Source organism: Aulostomus chinensis, chromosome 19 (genome assembly GCF_037954235.1).
Source record: "Aulostomus chinensis isolate RoL2024-O1b breed Wild chromosome 19, RoL_Achi_v1.0, whole genome shotgun sequence".
Lineage (NCBI taxonomy): Eukaryota > Metazoa > Chordata > Actinopteri > Syngnathiformes > Aulostomidae > Aulostomus > Aulostomus chinensis.
Window position 1 is genome coordinate 6,870,369 of NC_141338.1, and position 12,571 is coordinate 6,882,939.

The 12,571-nt window shown below is 40.6% G+C and overlaps 1 protein-coding gene across 1 annotated transcript in view; it reads right to left on the reverse strand.

Annotated features, from left to right (window-relative positions):
• Positions 1–12,571, reverse strand: part of csgalnact1a (chondroitin sulfate N-acetylgalactosaminyltransferase 1a) — a 32,485-nt gene that overhangs the window by 4,369 nt on the left and 15,545 nt on the right. Inside the window, exons 4-8 of the mRNA XM_086187427.1 lie at positions 12,330–12,546; positions 9,647–9,748; positions 1,518–1,696; positions 1,305–1,399; positions 997–1,078 (exon numbers count right to left, since the gene is read on the reverse strand). Coding sequence (XP_086043553.1) covers positions 997–1,078; positions 1,305–1,399; positions 1,518–1,696; positions 9,647–9,748; positions 12,330–12,546 — 675 coding nt within the window. The remainder of the gene's footprint in view (positions 1–996; positions 1,079–1,304; positions 1,400–1,517; positions 1,697–9,646; positions 9,749–12,329; positions 12,547–12,571) is intronic.

Here is a 12,571-nt window from a genome sequence, read left to right on the forward strand (position 1 = left end):
GACAATTAGCTTAATTTAGCTTAGCATGAACACTTGCTAGCCAAAGGCCATAAAACAAGTCTGCCTTCTAGGTCTTCTAAGGCTAACCAATTAGCATTTTACATATTGTTGATGCAATTAGAAACTGCGCTCTTTAGGCTACAGCCTACTGTAACTGTCATTTAGTTTCTCTGGGCCAATTAATTCTCTGGCACATGACCCACCTGTAAAACCACAACTTGTCCTTTTTGCTCTCTGTTTTTTGTGTGACTTTAATATGAGACATAGCATTATGATTTATGAGTGTCAGTGGTACTTTTTATCTTCGGACAGAGCCAATCTAGCTGTTTCCAGGATATATGCTAATCTAAGCTCCTCTGCTACCGTCTGTTGCTTCATATTTACTGTACAAATATGAGACGGATATTGATCTTCTCATCTAACCGTTGGCAAGAGAGCGGAAAAGCGAATTTATCATAATGTTAAACTATTCCATAAGAGCATACCTCTTGGAGCCTTATTAAGTTTCAGTATATGCTTGTGTGGGCCCTACACAATAAAACACTCTGAATTTTACTATTGGCCTCAAACTGATTTCACTTTGGAGGGAAACTCAAGTGATGTAAATCTGTCTTGAGAGGCAATATTCCCCACAAACAGACAAAGAGGACACGAGGCTATGAAATATGCTAATATATGCTGCTGCTGCTGCTGCTGCCGCCGCTGCTCTAAGCTATTCCATGCAGACTAATGTAATAAAATCTCCTCCAAGTTAAGAAAAGTAATGCAATATTGAACCATTTGTGTTTTGGCGTTTTTCATATCCATTAAGCTATGGCACCATTAACATAGCAGAGAGCATATTTTTGTCGGCACAAAAGAACCCCATTTCATCCTACATTGCATAACACCTCGGCACAAATAATCAACCCTCAAGAGCAACTCTTCCTGCATGATATGTTCGATCTGCCTCTGCAGCATACTGCAGTATAAATATCACAGTTTTATAATATTTACCTATGTTGATAAAGTCTGACCTGTACTGGCAGGTCATGCCGAAACCAAAGTCCCTCCAGAAGCCAGTGTCTTTCTTGATCACCTGAGGAGAGAAGAACTGCAAGTCTAAGATTGCTGTGAATAGAAATACTTCAACTCAGGGGAGCTACTTCAATAGGAGCATGCTCCTGTGGATTTGTATGCCTGGCAGCTAGTGGGGAGGCATGTTTCTAAACCTTCATACATAGAAAAGCACTGAATATATTTCCCACAAGTGGTTTGCGGAGTGTTTGAAAAAAAAAGAAAGAGAATAAATTTGATTCTATTACCAGCTGTTGCTCCACAGGTGGGATGTGCTCAGGACTTCCATAGATCAAATTGGGGTTGTACTGGCTGAATAGCACGGGGTAGAACACCTTTTTTCCTGAGCGGCAGAAAAACAGTCGTGTTAGATGGCAAGGCTGTGATTACATGGGAATGTGTGTGCATGTGTGTGTGTGTGTGTGTGTGTGTGTGTGTGTGTGTGTGCGCGTGTGTGTCACCAGGCTGCGTGTTGAGTCGACAGGTGTTGAGGAAGTCAGCAGTGAAATAGATGTCCACATCGCAGAAGAAAAGCAGCACGTTGCCTCCCTTCCAGGCTCGGGCCCCAACATCTAGACCTCGTCCTCGAGAAAACTCCTCGTCCAGCTGCAGCAGGGTGTAGTTTTTAAAGTTAACTTCCCTGCAAAAGAAAAGAACAGGTGGTGAGAGGCTAGCAAGAGTTAGACAGAGACCCAGAGGCCCTTTCGTTATCCTTAGCGGAACTGGTGAAGGAGAAAAAGCAAATCATCCTCAAACTCACAACCACATCCCTAATATTGAGTAGGTCCCCTGCAAACTCGAGATCAGTGAGGTTTCAACTCTTCAATCTCTTAAGACATCTGAATGTTCAAGCGCAGCACTAGTCCTATGAATTTAAAGTTTGGCCCTCTGTGGACCAGACTTTCATGCCGCATACCACAGATGCTTAATTGGAATGACATCTGTGAAATCTGGAGCTTTAGTCAACATCTTGTAATGTTCATCAAGCCATTCCTAAACCCTGACTTGCCGAGTGGCAGGACCTATTATCCTGCTGAAAGAGGCCACTGCCATCAGGGAATACCGTTGCCATGAAGAGGTGTACTCTATCTGCAAGAATGCTTAGGTAGGTGGGTGGGTGTCAAAGTAACATCCGTATGAGTGCCAACATTTCCCAGCAGAACACTGGCCAGACCTTCACACTGCCTCTGCTGGCTTGCCTTCTTCCCATAACTTATTCGTCTGCCATCACTTCCCCAGGTTAACGGCATTGTAAAAGAAAACATGATGCACGATTCATCAGATCGTGCCAACTTCTATTGCTCCCTCGTCCAGTTGGTGCTTTTCGTGATTGACAAGGGTTAGGGTGAGCACTTGTAATGTTCTGGGCAACACACCTCAATACACAAGCTGTGACAGACTGGTGTTTTGACACTGTTCTTATCCAGCCAGCGTTAAATTTGTCAGCAATCTATACTACAGTAGTCGGATCAGAACAGAAGCACATCAGTGAGCTCAAAGTGCCCATGACCTCGCCGCCGATTCTTGGACTAATTTTAGTTGGTTGCATAGGTGTATCCTGCATAACCCCATTCTGGAGACGCTCATCTCTACCCAGTCATCCGTGGCCCACGTCAACTCAGATTCTAACATTTGACCCATCCTTAACTACCATTTTGCTGCCAAACATAATCCCATCCTGTCTTTATTCTATATTTAATGTAAGTGTCCATCTTCTTTTTATTTCTTATTACTGACTAGTTTCTTTCTCAGTAACCTATTTAAGTGTCCTGGGTATCACAAGCTGTGAATGTGATTAGGCCTGTTTGGGCACATTGTTTTTATAACAACGCCATGCCGATAAGGCTTCATTTAACCAAAATGAACTGCGTTGTTATAAAATATTTATTTCAGAATTATTTTAAAAAGACAGAAGAGAACAAATGGAAGAACGGAAAAAAGCAGACACACGATGTTAAATGCAGAGAAACTAATAAGCATTTCACAAATTGTAGAATAAAGTTGAAGTACATTTATTTAATCTGGGTGCTGTGATGGGCCTCCAAAGCCATTACACTCCCTGATTGTGAGATGTAGGCATATCAGCATGAAGAATCATAATTAAAATTCCAGCCTCAAGGCTGCACAAATCAGACACAGTGAGCCACTTAGATAACTGTATGTCATTCAGTTAATTTGTCGGTATGTTTGATAGAAAAATGCACCATTAAAATATTAACGGTAAAAAAATTAGGACCCCGAGGGAGCTGCTGCAGTTTCTGGGGTTTCTGTCAAGATGGGAAAAGCTGAGAATTATATTTTATTTATCCTTTTTTAATTGTGGGTCCTAAAAATAACTACAGCTGTGAGTAATGTCTGTGTGTAACAATGGCTGCTTGACCTCTGCAGGTCCTTTGCTCTCAGCCTCAGACAATTGATAGCCTTTGTTTTTCTCACTAATAAAACTTTGATCCGATCTCCTCTATTTCGCATTCAGTAAAATTGCACTCCTTCTTTTCTGTTGTTCTCATTGTCATGTCTTATAACTTGTGGTGCAAACAGCAACATACCCAAATGATTCATGACTCCACTCATGGCTTAAGCTGGAAGGGGCACCGGGCCTCTAAAGAGCGTTCATGATTTCAGGATGATTTAGATTAATAAGAGAAGCATTAATACATCAGACTAAAATGCTTATTCCCATTTCTGCCTTTTAGCCATGAATCTATGCATTTTCATGTATGTCGTTGCAGCGCCAGCTCGTGTGAACTAACTTTGCACTGCTGCTTGTTTTTAACTTTTGCTCTGATTCTGGATGAGATACAAACCAGCTTCAACCAAAACCCAACATGAATCACACAACAAAGCGCCCTCAATAAAGTGGATAAACAGCTGCATCCAGATGTAGACAGCTGTGGCTTTTTCCTAAACCGTAACAATTCCGACTGTTAGTGACTAATGCTTTACTCATGCATGTCTTGTGTGTCCTCATCCAAGCAGAACAAATGTCCTCCTTCATTCATGTGACATCAGGTGACATCACACATGAAAATTGGAGCGAAGACAGGTAGCCAGGGGCGGGAGTACATGGCTTTGTCAGAGGAAACCATGACCTGAGGGAACACGGTGAGTTTGTTTTTGCCAGAGGGAGCTTGAGTCATGCGCCTCACATTTCCATGTTTCGCTCCTCTCTGTGCTAATGTTTGCAAACGGTCTTTAATAGCATATTTATTCATGCTTATTGCATTGTAATCAGCGGGTGTGACTGCCTTAGACTCCAGAAAACAAATATATCTCCTCTCTTATTTGACTGTTTGAAATCTCTGGCAGACCAGCTAGCCCAGATAACTATGTCATCACACCCAAAAAATGTGTGATGACCACAAAAATGCCACATTCTCAGACAATTATAAGATGACTGTGTCCATGTGTACAAGTGTACGTAAATTTTGTGCCACTAGTCAACAGATCAGTGCACAGTCAAGTATTCATGCCTGTCTAAAGTTTATGAATCCAAACAGAGTCAGTCTGTTGAAGTCCCAGCGTCCCAGGAGAGGTGGACCCACCCGCTGGCAGTAAACTGTCCACAGATGGTAGAGACAGAGTACAATAACTCTGTTCTCTAACAATGTCACTGTAAGACACATTCCCATTTGGATTCAGTTTCAACTTTAATGAAGCAGGAAGAGATGAAAAGAACAGTTCTAAAAGAATCTCGATGTTTTATGAAACCAATATATTGTTTTTCATGTAAAACAAAAAGCAGTGTTGTTTGGCTAAAGAAGAGAACATGAAGTTGTCTTGCTGTTTAAAGGAATGGTGTAACATTTTTGGAAACATGATTATTCATGCAATTGGGAATATTTACTCATATGTGTGAAATATGGAGGTAAAGAACAATCTTTGCTAGCTTAGCTTAGCATAAAGACAGGAAGTCAGTTAGCTAATCCATACCAAACTACATAGAAGCAGCTTTTATGGAGGCACGAACCCTGTACAAGAACAACTTTGAAGTTCTGTAATGATATTCCACCAAAAGATGTCATGTGTAGTGAGCTTTTGTGGTTTTAGTAGGTGTAAAGAGTCAGGTTAGCTGTTTTCCTGCAGGTCCAGTAAAGCCTAAACAAGACGTGTATTACACTGGATGATGGTTTGAGAGTTTTTAAATGATCATTTTGCGTGTTTTTTCTGTTAATCATTATTCTCCATTAGCTTTCAACAGCGACTATGAGGATAATGATTATGCTGAATTCACCACAAAGTCATTAAAAAGATCTGATGACAACTATTTTTAAAAAAAGATTAACGTTTTGGGGTGAACTATTGCTTTAATATACAGCGGTAATGAGGTTTAACTGATCCTTGAACTGATCCCCATCAATTTTCATCAAATTCAATCTTCTCATATTGAAAAACTACGATTATTCAAATTATATTACATGACATTATTTAGTAGACAACATTATTGTGTCTGTATCATTGATTCATTATTAATCCTGGTAAGTGCAGTGTGTGTGTGTGTGTGTGTGTGTGTGTGTGTGTGTGTGTTTGTGTGTGTGTGTGTGTTTGTGTGTGTGTGTGTGTGTGTGTGTGTGTGTGTGTGTGTGTGTGCCCATTTGTGCTATATTAATCTCTCAGGCGTTTGTGTGAATGCGTTTTGTGTGTGTTTAAGTTGGTTCCCTTCCTGTGTGAGTACAGCCGAGCTATTGTGTGTCAGATGGAAAAAAAGTCCAGTTAAATCCTTGTTCTCTAAATTAAATTTATATCCTGCTTCTCGTCTTCTTCCTTAAACCCCCGCAGGCATCAGCAACCGTATCATAGCCTAAAATAGTCTACTTGTTTACTGTAGGCGTGATGGCTGACACCTAGGAGAGGCTAAATTGTAGAAATTGTGTCAGAGTAAGAAGCCTGTAAAGAGCTGTCATGTTGTGTCTCAGCACCAAGCCTGATCCTGTTAGTTCTGCTCAGTACAGGGAAGGAAGACCTGAATTTCTTCTCGGGGAAAATGGGTTTTTGCACAAATATTTGTATTCATTTCCTTGAGTGTGTTTACAGCTCGACTTAATACTACTTCCTCTGTCTTGACTGTGAGCACCCAATACATGTGGACACACCCAGGCGTCTTCTTCATACATTTCTGAGATACCAGGGGAGCAGATTTCCTCATTCAACCATTTCAAGGAGCTGCTTCCTAACATCTCAATCTGTTTTCTTATGTAATTGCTGGTTAGTGGCACTGTTCTGCCTGTGCTTCCATTATGCCTGCAAGTCATTTCAATCCCAACACTTTTCTTGTGTCACTTGTGTGCTGGTACAGTCTATTAACTACACTAATATAGTGAATTATTACAGAGGGAATGACAGTTCAACAAACACAGAACAACTTAAAGGAGTGTGTTAACTCCAAAAAAAAAAAAGCTTATTGACCATCTCGCCCAGCACCCTGAACTTTATCTATATGAACCAGAAACTACAGAGGAGGCACTACAGGTTTTGAAAGCTAAGTGGAGAAGACAGAGTTATGCTAACGTGCCCATCTACTACTATTCATTGTGCTAAGCTAACTAGCAGTCTCAGCTTCCTACTGCAGGAACACAGGAGAGCAGGACATCTAAACATATATATATATATATATATATATATATATATATATAGAGAGAGAGAGAGAGAGAGAGAGAGAGAGAGAGAGAGAGAGAGAGAGAGAGAGAGAGAGAGAGAGAGAGAGAGTATATGCATGTGTTTTCTTGAGTTGCACTGTATAGTATACAGTATTCAGCTCTGTAGCCACGGGTCCAGTGTAAATTTGAGGTCTGTGCAGGTAAAGATGTTGAAAGCTAAAAACCTGTTATGATCACTCTTGGGCGCGGCCCTGAATCAAGACAGCTTCATGAGTTATTAACACTTAGTAATGTGTAGACTGGGTCTGTATTGGCGATCCACAAAGATGCGTGATCTCTGCAGACAGCTTCCAAACTCCTCTGAGATTCCCTTGCACTCAACATTTAACCCCTCACTTCATCAGAGACTCTTCAGAGAGTTGTTGACCTGTCTCTGACCTGAATGAAATGCCCCAATAACGTGAAAGCGTGGTTAGAGAGAGTGATGCTGGTACAAGGTTGTCTATCAGAGTGATTGCATCCTTTTCCTTCTACTCTATTTCCTTAGAGATCCTTCTTGACCTCCTTCTTCTAATTTGAAAATCTGTCTCTTTTAAGTTTCCCGCTTTCATCTCATCTTTAGACATGTCCTCTTACTTGCTATCTTGTTGTTTTCCCCCTCAGCCGTCTGAGGAGCACAGCAATTATTCATATGTATCGTCTGGTATCTCTTCTACACAGATGACTCAGTCTTCTTCCTCTTTCACACACAGTCTCCCTCGCTCCCCGATCTTTACCTCATGTTGTTTTGAATTATTATTCCTCAGCATGTAAGGCTCTGAAACTTGCATGAACCCAATGGTTTCAGAATGAGTTCAGTCTTTGAAGTACGGTGATATCAGCAAGTGATCCCATCTATTTTAAATGATATCCCTGGTGTATGGCAGAATGCTGGAAAACAGCAGCTCTGATTTGCTCGTGTACCTCTTTTTTTCTCTCCAGATTTGACTGTTATTGCACAAGAACTGGTTCAGTTGTTAAATATACACCCATATTAGCACCTGCAGTAAAACCACATTTCTACCCTCAATTCAACCTTGTAGAGGGGGTGATAGGGGTGAGAAAGCAGGTGGGGATCCAAGGCAATTTAGGTCTCAGTTTATGCCAGCTGGGCCCTGACAACCATTTCAATGAGTGAGGCTCGTGGGAAATTTACTGCAAGAAGCTCAAATTGGCTTTTAAAAGTCATATAAATACTTTTTTGGAAGATATCAAGGTGGTTTACTTTACAACTAAATGCGTGGCTGCATTTAATTTAAGAAAAAAAAAAGGGGTTATTAGTACCAGACACAAACCAAACAAAAGGTGGGTTTAATTTGTGTGGAATCAGATCATTGATATTGATTTGTGTGGGAGAGAACAATGAAATGAATTTCAGGTAAGAACTGAATACATTCTGGTAAGCATCAGCTAATTAGTTTAACTCATGTGGGTCAATGAAGAGCAATTGTGATGACTGACTAAGGCTTTGAATTATTTATCAAGATAAAGTTGAATTTACACAACAACACAAACTCCGACATGAACTCCCATAAACTTCGTGTTTTGGTTTTTGTCTTTTTTCTGTCCTTTTTTTTAAGTCTTGGCAGCAAGTTGGACAAAATATGCATATTGTGTGGATATTTTTCACGGCTCTGGTAACCTGAGATCATTTATCACGTTAACAGATTAAGAAATTATATTTTTCATCTAAAACTTCAAACGCAAACATGCCTCAATGCACTTTTCATCCATGTTTGTCCAGATTCCTTTAGTATATTGTGTGTAGTTTAGCCATAATACATATATATATATATATATATATATATATATATATATATATGTATGTGTGTGTGTGTGATAATAATATATGTAAATTATCCATCTTACAACCTGAACAACTACACATTTTGTGACTCTTTCTTTGCTGATGTGTATCTGTATCAATGTGGATGAGTCTGAGGTCCTAGATAAAGGAACCGCAGGTAGCTCTGCTCCATAAATGATTCCCATTCATTTCAACCCCCATCTGAACACCAGACAAAAGAAAAAACGAGTTGATTACAGGCTCTGATTCAAACCCAGATACGCTGCTACGTAACTGATGAATGTATTGTTCAGCTTTTAGAAGAATACGAAAAAACTGAAAGCGGCAGAACTGCTGCTCAAGCAGAAAAATGATAGGATAATGTACTTTATACAACATTCGTCTCGCGTTGACTTCACTTACTTCTGCTTCTCCATTCAGCACCTCTCTGTTACAATCCGCACTACAAAAATCAATAATCGTGAAGTTTGCTCGCTGTTTGTGCTATTTCCAAATTCACCGGCTCTGATTTTGCCTACTTCACTCTTCATGGCTCCTTTTCAAGTGTATTTATGTCTTCCTTTTTTTGTAATCTTCACAGTATTCCTCCCGCAATGACAGCAGGAGGCAGAGTGCTACTGGAGATAGTCTGAGTGATTCAAGGCCACACAAAAACCCTCGGGGACGGGAATTGACAAGCATCACCATAGCAACCCCCTGAGGGAATCAGCAGCTCGAACTGCCGTAGATCTGACTCTGATCAGCTAACACGTATCGTCTCCAGGGGTGTGGGTGTCAAGGTCCGTGTAAAAGAGTGGCATGAGTCAGGGATGATCACAAGCATGTCGTAATTTATCTGTGTTGGCTATAGTGGAGGTGGCCGAGCTCTCAGCTCCGCAGCACGGGTGGCACACTGCTCCATTATTCATCAGGTAGAGATGACTGGCTGCCAGGAGGTGTGCTTTATTTGTGTGTGTGTTATGAGAAAGAGACTGCAAATGTGAAAAGAGGAGATTCTGATGAATGTTATGGAATGTTTTTCTTTTTTTTTTTAACTGTGCTTGTCTTGCATTACTGCAGCCTTGTTTATTTCATACTTTTTTGTTTTTTCTTTTTTGTATTTGGCCTCTAATTCAAAGATCTGATCTTGGCTACAGTTTCAACCCACCTGGATGTGTTCTCCAGAATGCTGTGTACTTCGCTCATCTGCTCTTTCCCAAAATACACCACCGTCAGATGGACCCGTCTGTCCTGACGCACGCAGACTTCCCTGTACATACACAGAGACAGACAGAGGAAGGGACATAATGGATGAAAGCGTTCTCAAATCGTGCGGGGGTGGTGGGAGAGGGAAGAAGAGTGGTGATCAAATGAGGGATTTTGGAAAAAAGAGGACCTTGCACAATGATTACAATTCATCAAAAAAAATGATGATTGCTCTCAAGCGTAAATATTTGCTTGCTTTTTTTTTTTTTTTAACATTTTAATATTGATGTTATAATTTGATTTCTTTGGGTTTCAAGCTGTTGACTGAACCAAAAAAATGTTTCAAAACCATTTAGGGATATGAAAGATTGCGATGACATGTTAATATATATATGTGTGTGTGTGTGTGTGTGTGTGTGTGTGTGTGTGTGTGTGTGTGTGTGTGTGTGTGTGTGTGTGTGCGCGCGCACATATATCAAGCCATAATTGTGTTACCACCGAGGAGCTGGATATTATATTGCAATGAATTATAAGAGCAAATGTGACAGAGGCAAAAGATTGAAATGACTTAACATTTAATTAATAACTTCTACAGACTCTCCTCACTCAAAACCATGTTCAGGCACTGAGGGATTGAACAAAGAAGAGACTTGGAAAGAGATGCCTGCAGGCACTTTGAGGGAGACGTGTCAAATACAGCACACACGCGCTGAAGACAACTCCTGTCCCACCAGACGCACAAGCAGCCATGGATATTTCTGCAGCCATCTCTGTCAGAACATTCATTAATTTGTTCCCTCTTACAAAACTGAACCTAGCCCCTATTCTGACCTCCATCCTCACCTCTCCTTTGAAAGTGTCTCAGAAAGTGTGAAATGTCCCCTCAAAGACAGGGGAGGTGCACTGTCAGGATTTTCCTGGAAGCAAATGTCCCAAAAACTTCTCATAAAACTTGACAAGATGTTTTGAACAGACTATACAGTATATGTGCAGAAGCTACTGAGCGCTTATGGCTGATGGTGTGGCGTTACTAATAGATTTAAACAGATTTTTAAAAGTCTAATCATGTAGTAATAGCAACATTGACTTTCTTAACTCCACAGGGTCTGAACATATTTGCATTTTTTTGTGTGAATTCACGTTTTATCTCTCTTCTAAACTGGGGAAGCATGTCTGAGTTATTTTCCAGGTTAACACACAGTTACTCACTTTTATCACCCCCCAAACACACACATACACACACACACGCACAAACACACACGCGTGCACGCGCGTGCACACACACACACACGCACCCATACAGTTTTAATATGGATGAGGGTAAAGTGTTTGCTCAGCAACTCAACAACTCTTTCAAGTAAGTACACTTCTTGCGGTGCTGTATATCAACTGCTGCTGTTCAGCCCAGGAGGGCATTTTAATGGGCTGAAACACTGCTTCTAAGCAGGATTTACCATGTAAAAAGAGATGTGATAAGCAACAGCCCCGGCAGCAGTGAATCACAGACATTACAGAGGAGGCTTCTTCCTCTCCTGACGCTGACAGACTGCAGGGCTGAAGCGAGCAGCTGATGAGCTTTGACTGCGAGTCACAACACGGATTTGACTTTCTTAAAAATGACAGTAGTTGGTCTTGACATTTCCTCCCTTTCAGGTCTTTGCTGACAAAAATTCCTCTCTTTATGCTGTTTTGTCAAATTATTTTTTATCTCATTCACATATTAGTCTGGGTCTTGGTGGGATGAAATGGATGTAATGCGATATATTTGAGGGGATTAGCCAAAAAGAGAAAATTGACTTTATTTTAGCTTGTTTTCATAAGGTATTACTTGCTCCCTACATTTGGTTATTTTAAGGCTATGATTTGTTTCCCCAGTTTCATCAATTTGTGGCCACAAGCAATAACTTCATCCCTGAATTCAATTGTCACCATCTGATAAAGGCAGTTCCCTCAGTTCAATTATCACACACCACAAAACGTATCTTCCTCCACAGGAATATAAAATAACCTGCTCACACACAGACAGCCTGTTAATTTGTGGGAACAAGTTAGATTTTGGTGCCTTTGAAAAATGACATTGAGGTTATGAAACATTGTGCTCATGAAACATCTAAATCAAAGGAACAAGTAATATTTTGTAGCCAACAATCAATTAAACCGAGGGAACAAGTTATATTCCAGCCAAAATTTTTTTTTCTCAGTGCCATAATTTTTGCTGTACTTATCAAACAAGTGTAAAATCTACTTTTTCCAGGGGTCACATGACCACTGATAAAATATGACCCAGGGTCTGTAAGGTCATCTTTATTCATGTTTCTGTCTGAGTTATTTGAAACTTAGATTAGCTCCCTTTCTGAGTATGCCTACCAGCACCAAAATAAATTAACTGATAATACATGTGGAGTTTGCAGATGTTAATTAGAGGTTCCTTTAAAAAAAAGGGAAAATAGCCTCTCTGATGTTAATTTTCTTTGCTCTAATCTCCCCCACTGTCCCTGTCTGTCTAATCCTCAATTAAAATTAAAACAGTTTAAAAAACAGAGGATAATTTTTCCTGAATGAACTACTTGTGATAGCAAGAACCCTCCCTGAATTATTCAATAAGGCTCCTCTGTTTTAAATCACATTTAACAAAATCGTCTAACCTGAAATTTTGCATGAACTGCTTGAACTTGTCCGTGCGTCTGGAAAGCGGGACGATGATGTTGATCGGGATGTTGGCTGTGTCCACACGCTCGTTTTTCACCTTCATCAGCGGTCCAAAGGGACGGAAGAGGATCAGGCGACTGAATTCATTAGTGGACTCCCCTCTGAAAGTCAGCTCATACAGCGTCCCCTTGTCCTTCTCTGTACGCGTGATGCCTGGTGGGTGGGACGAACAGCTATG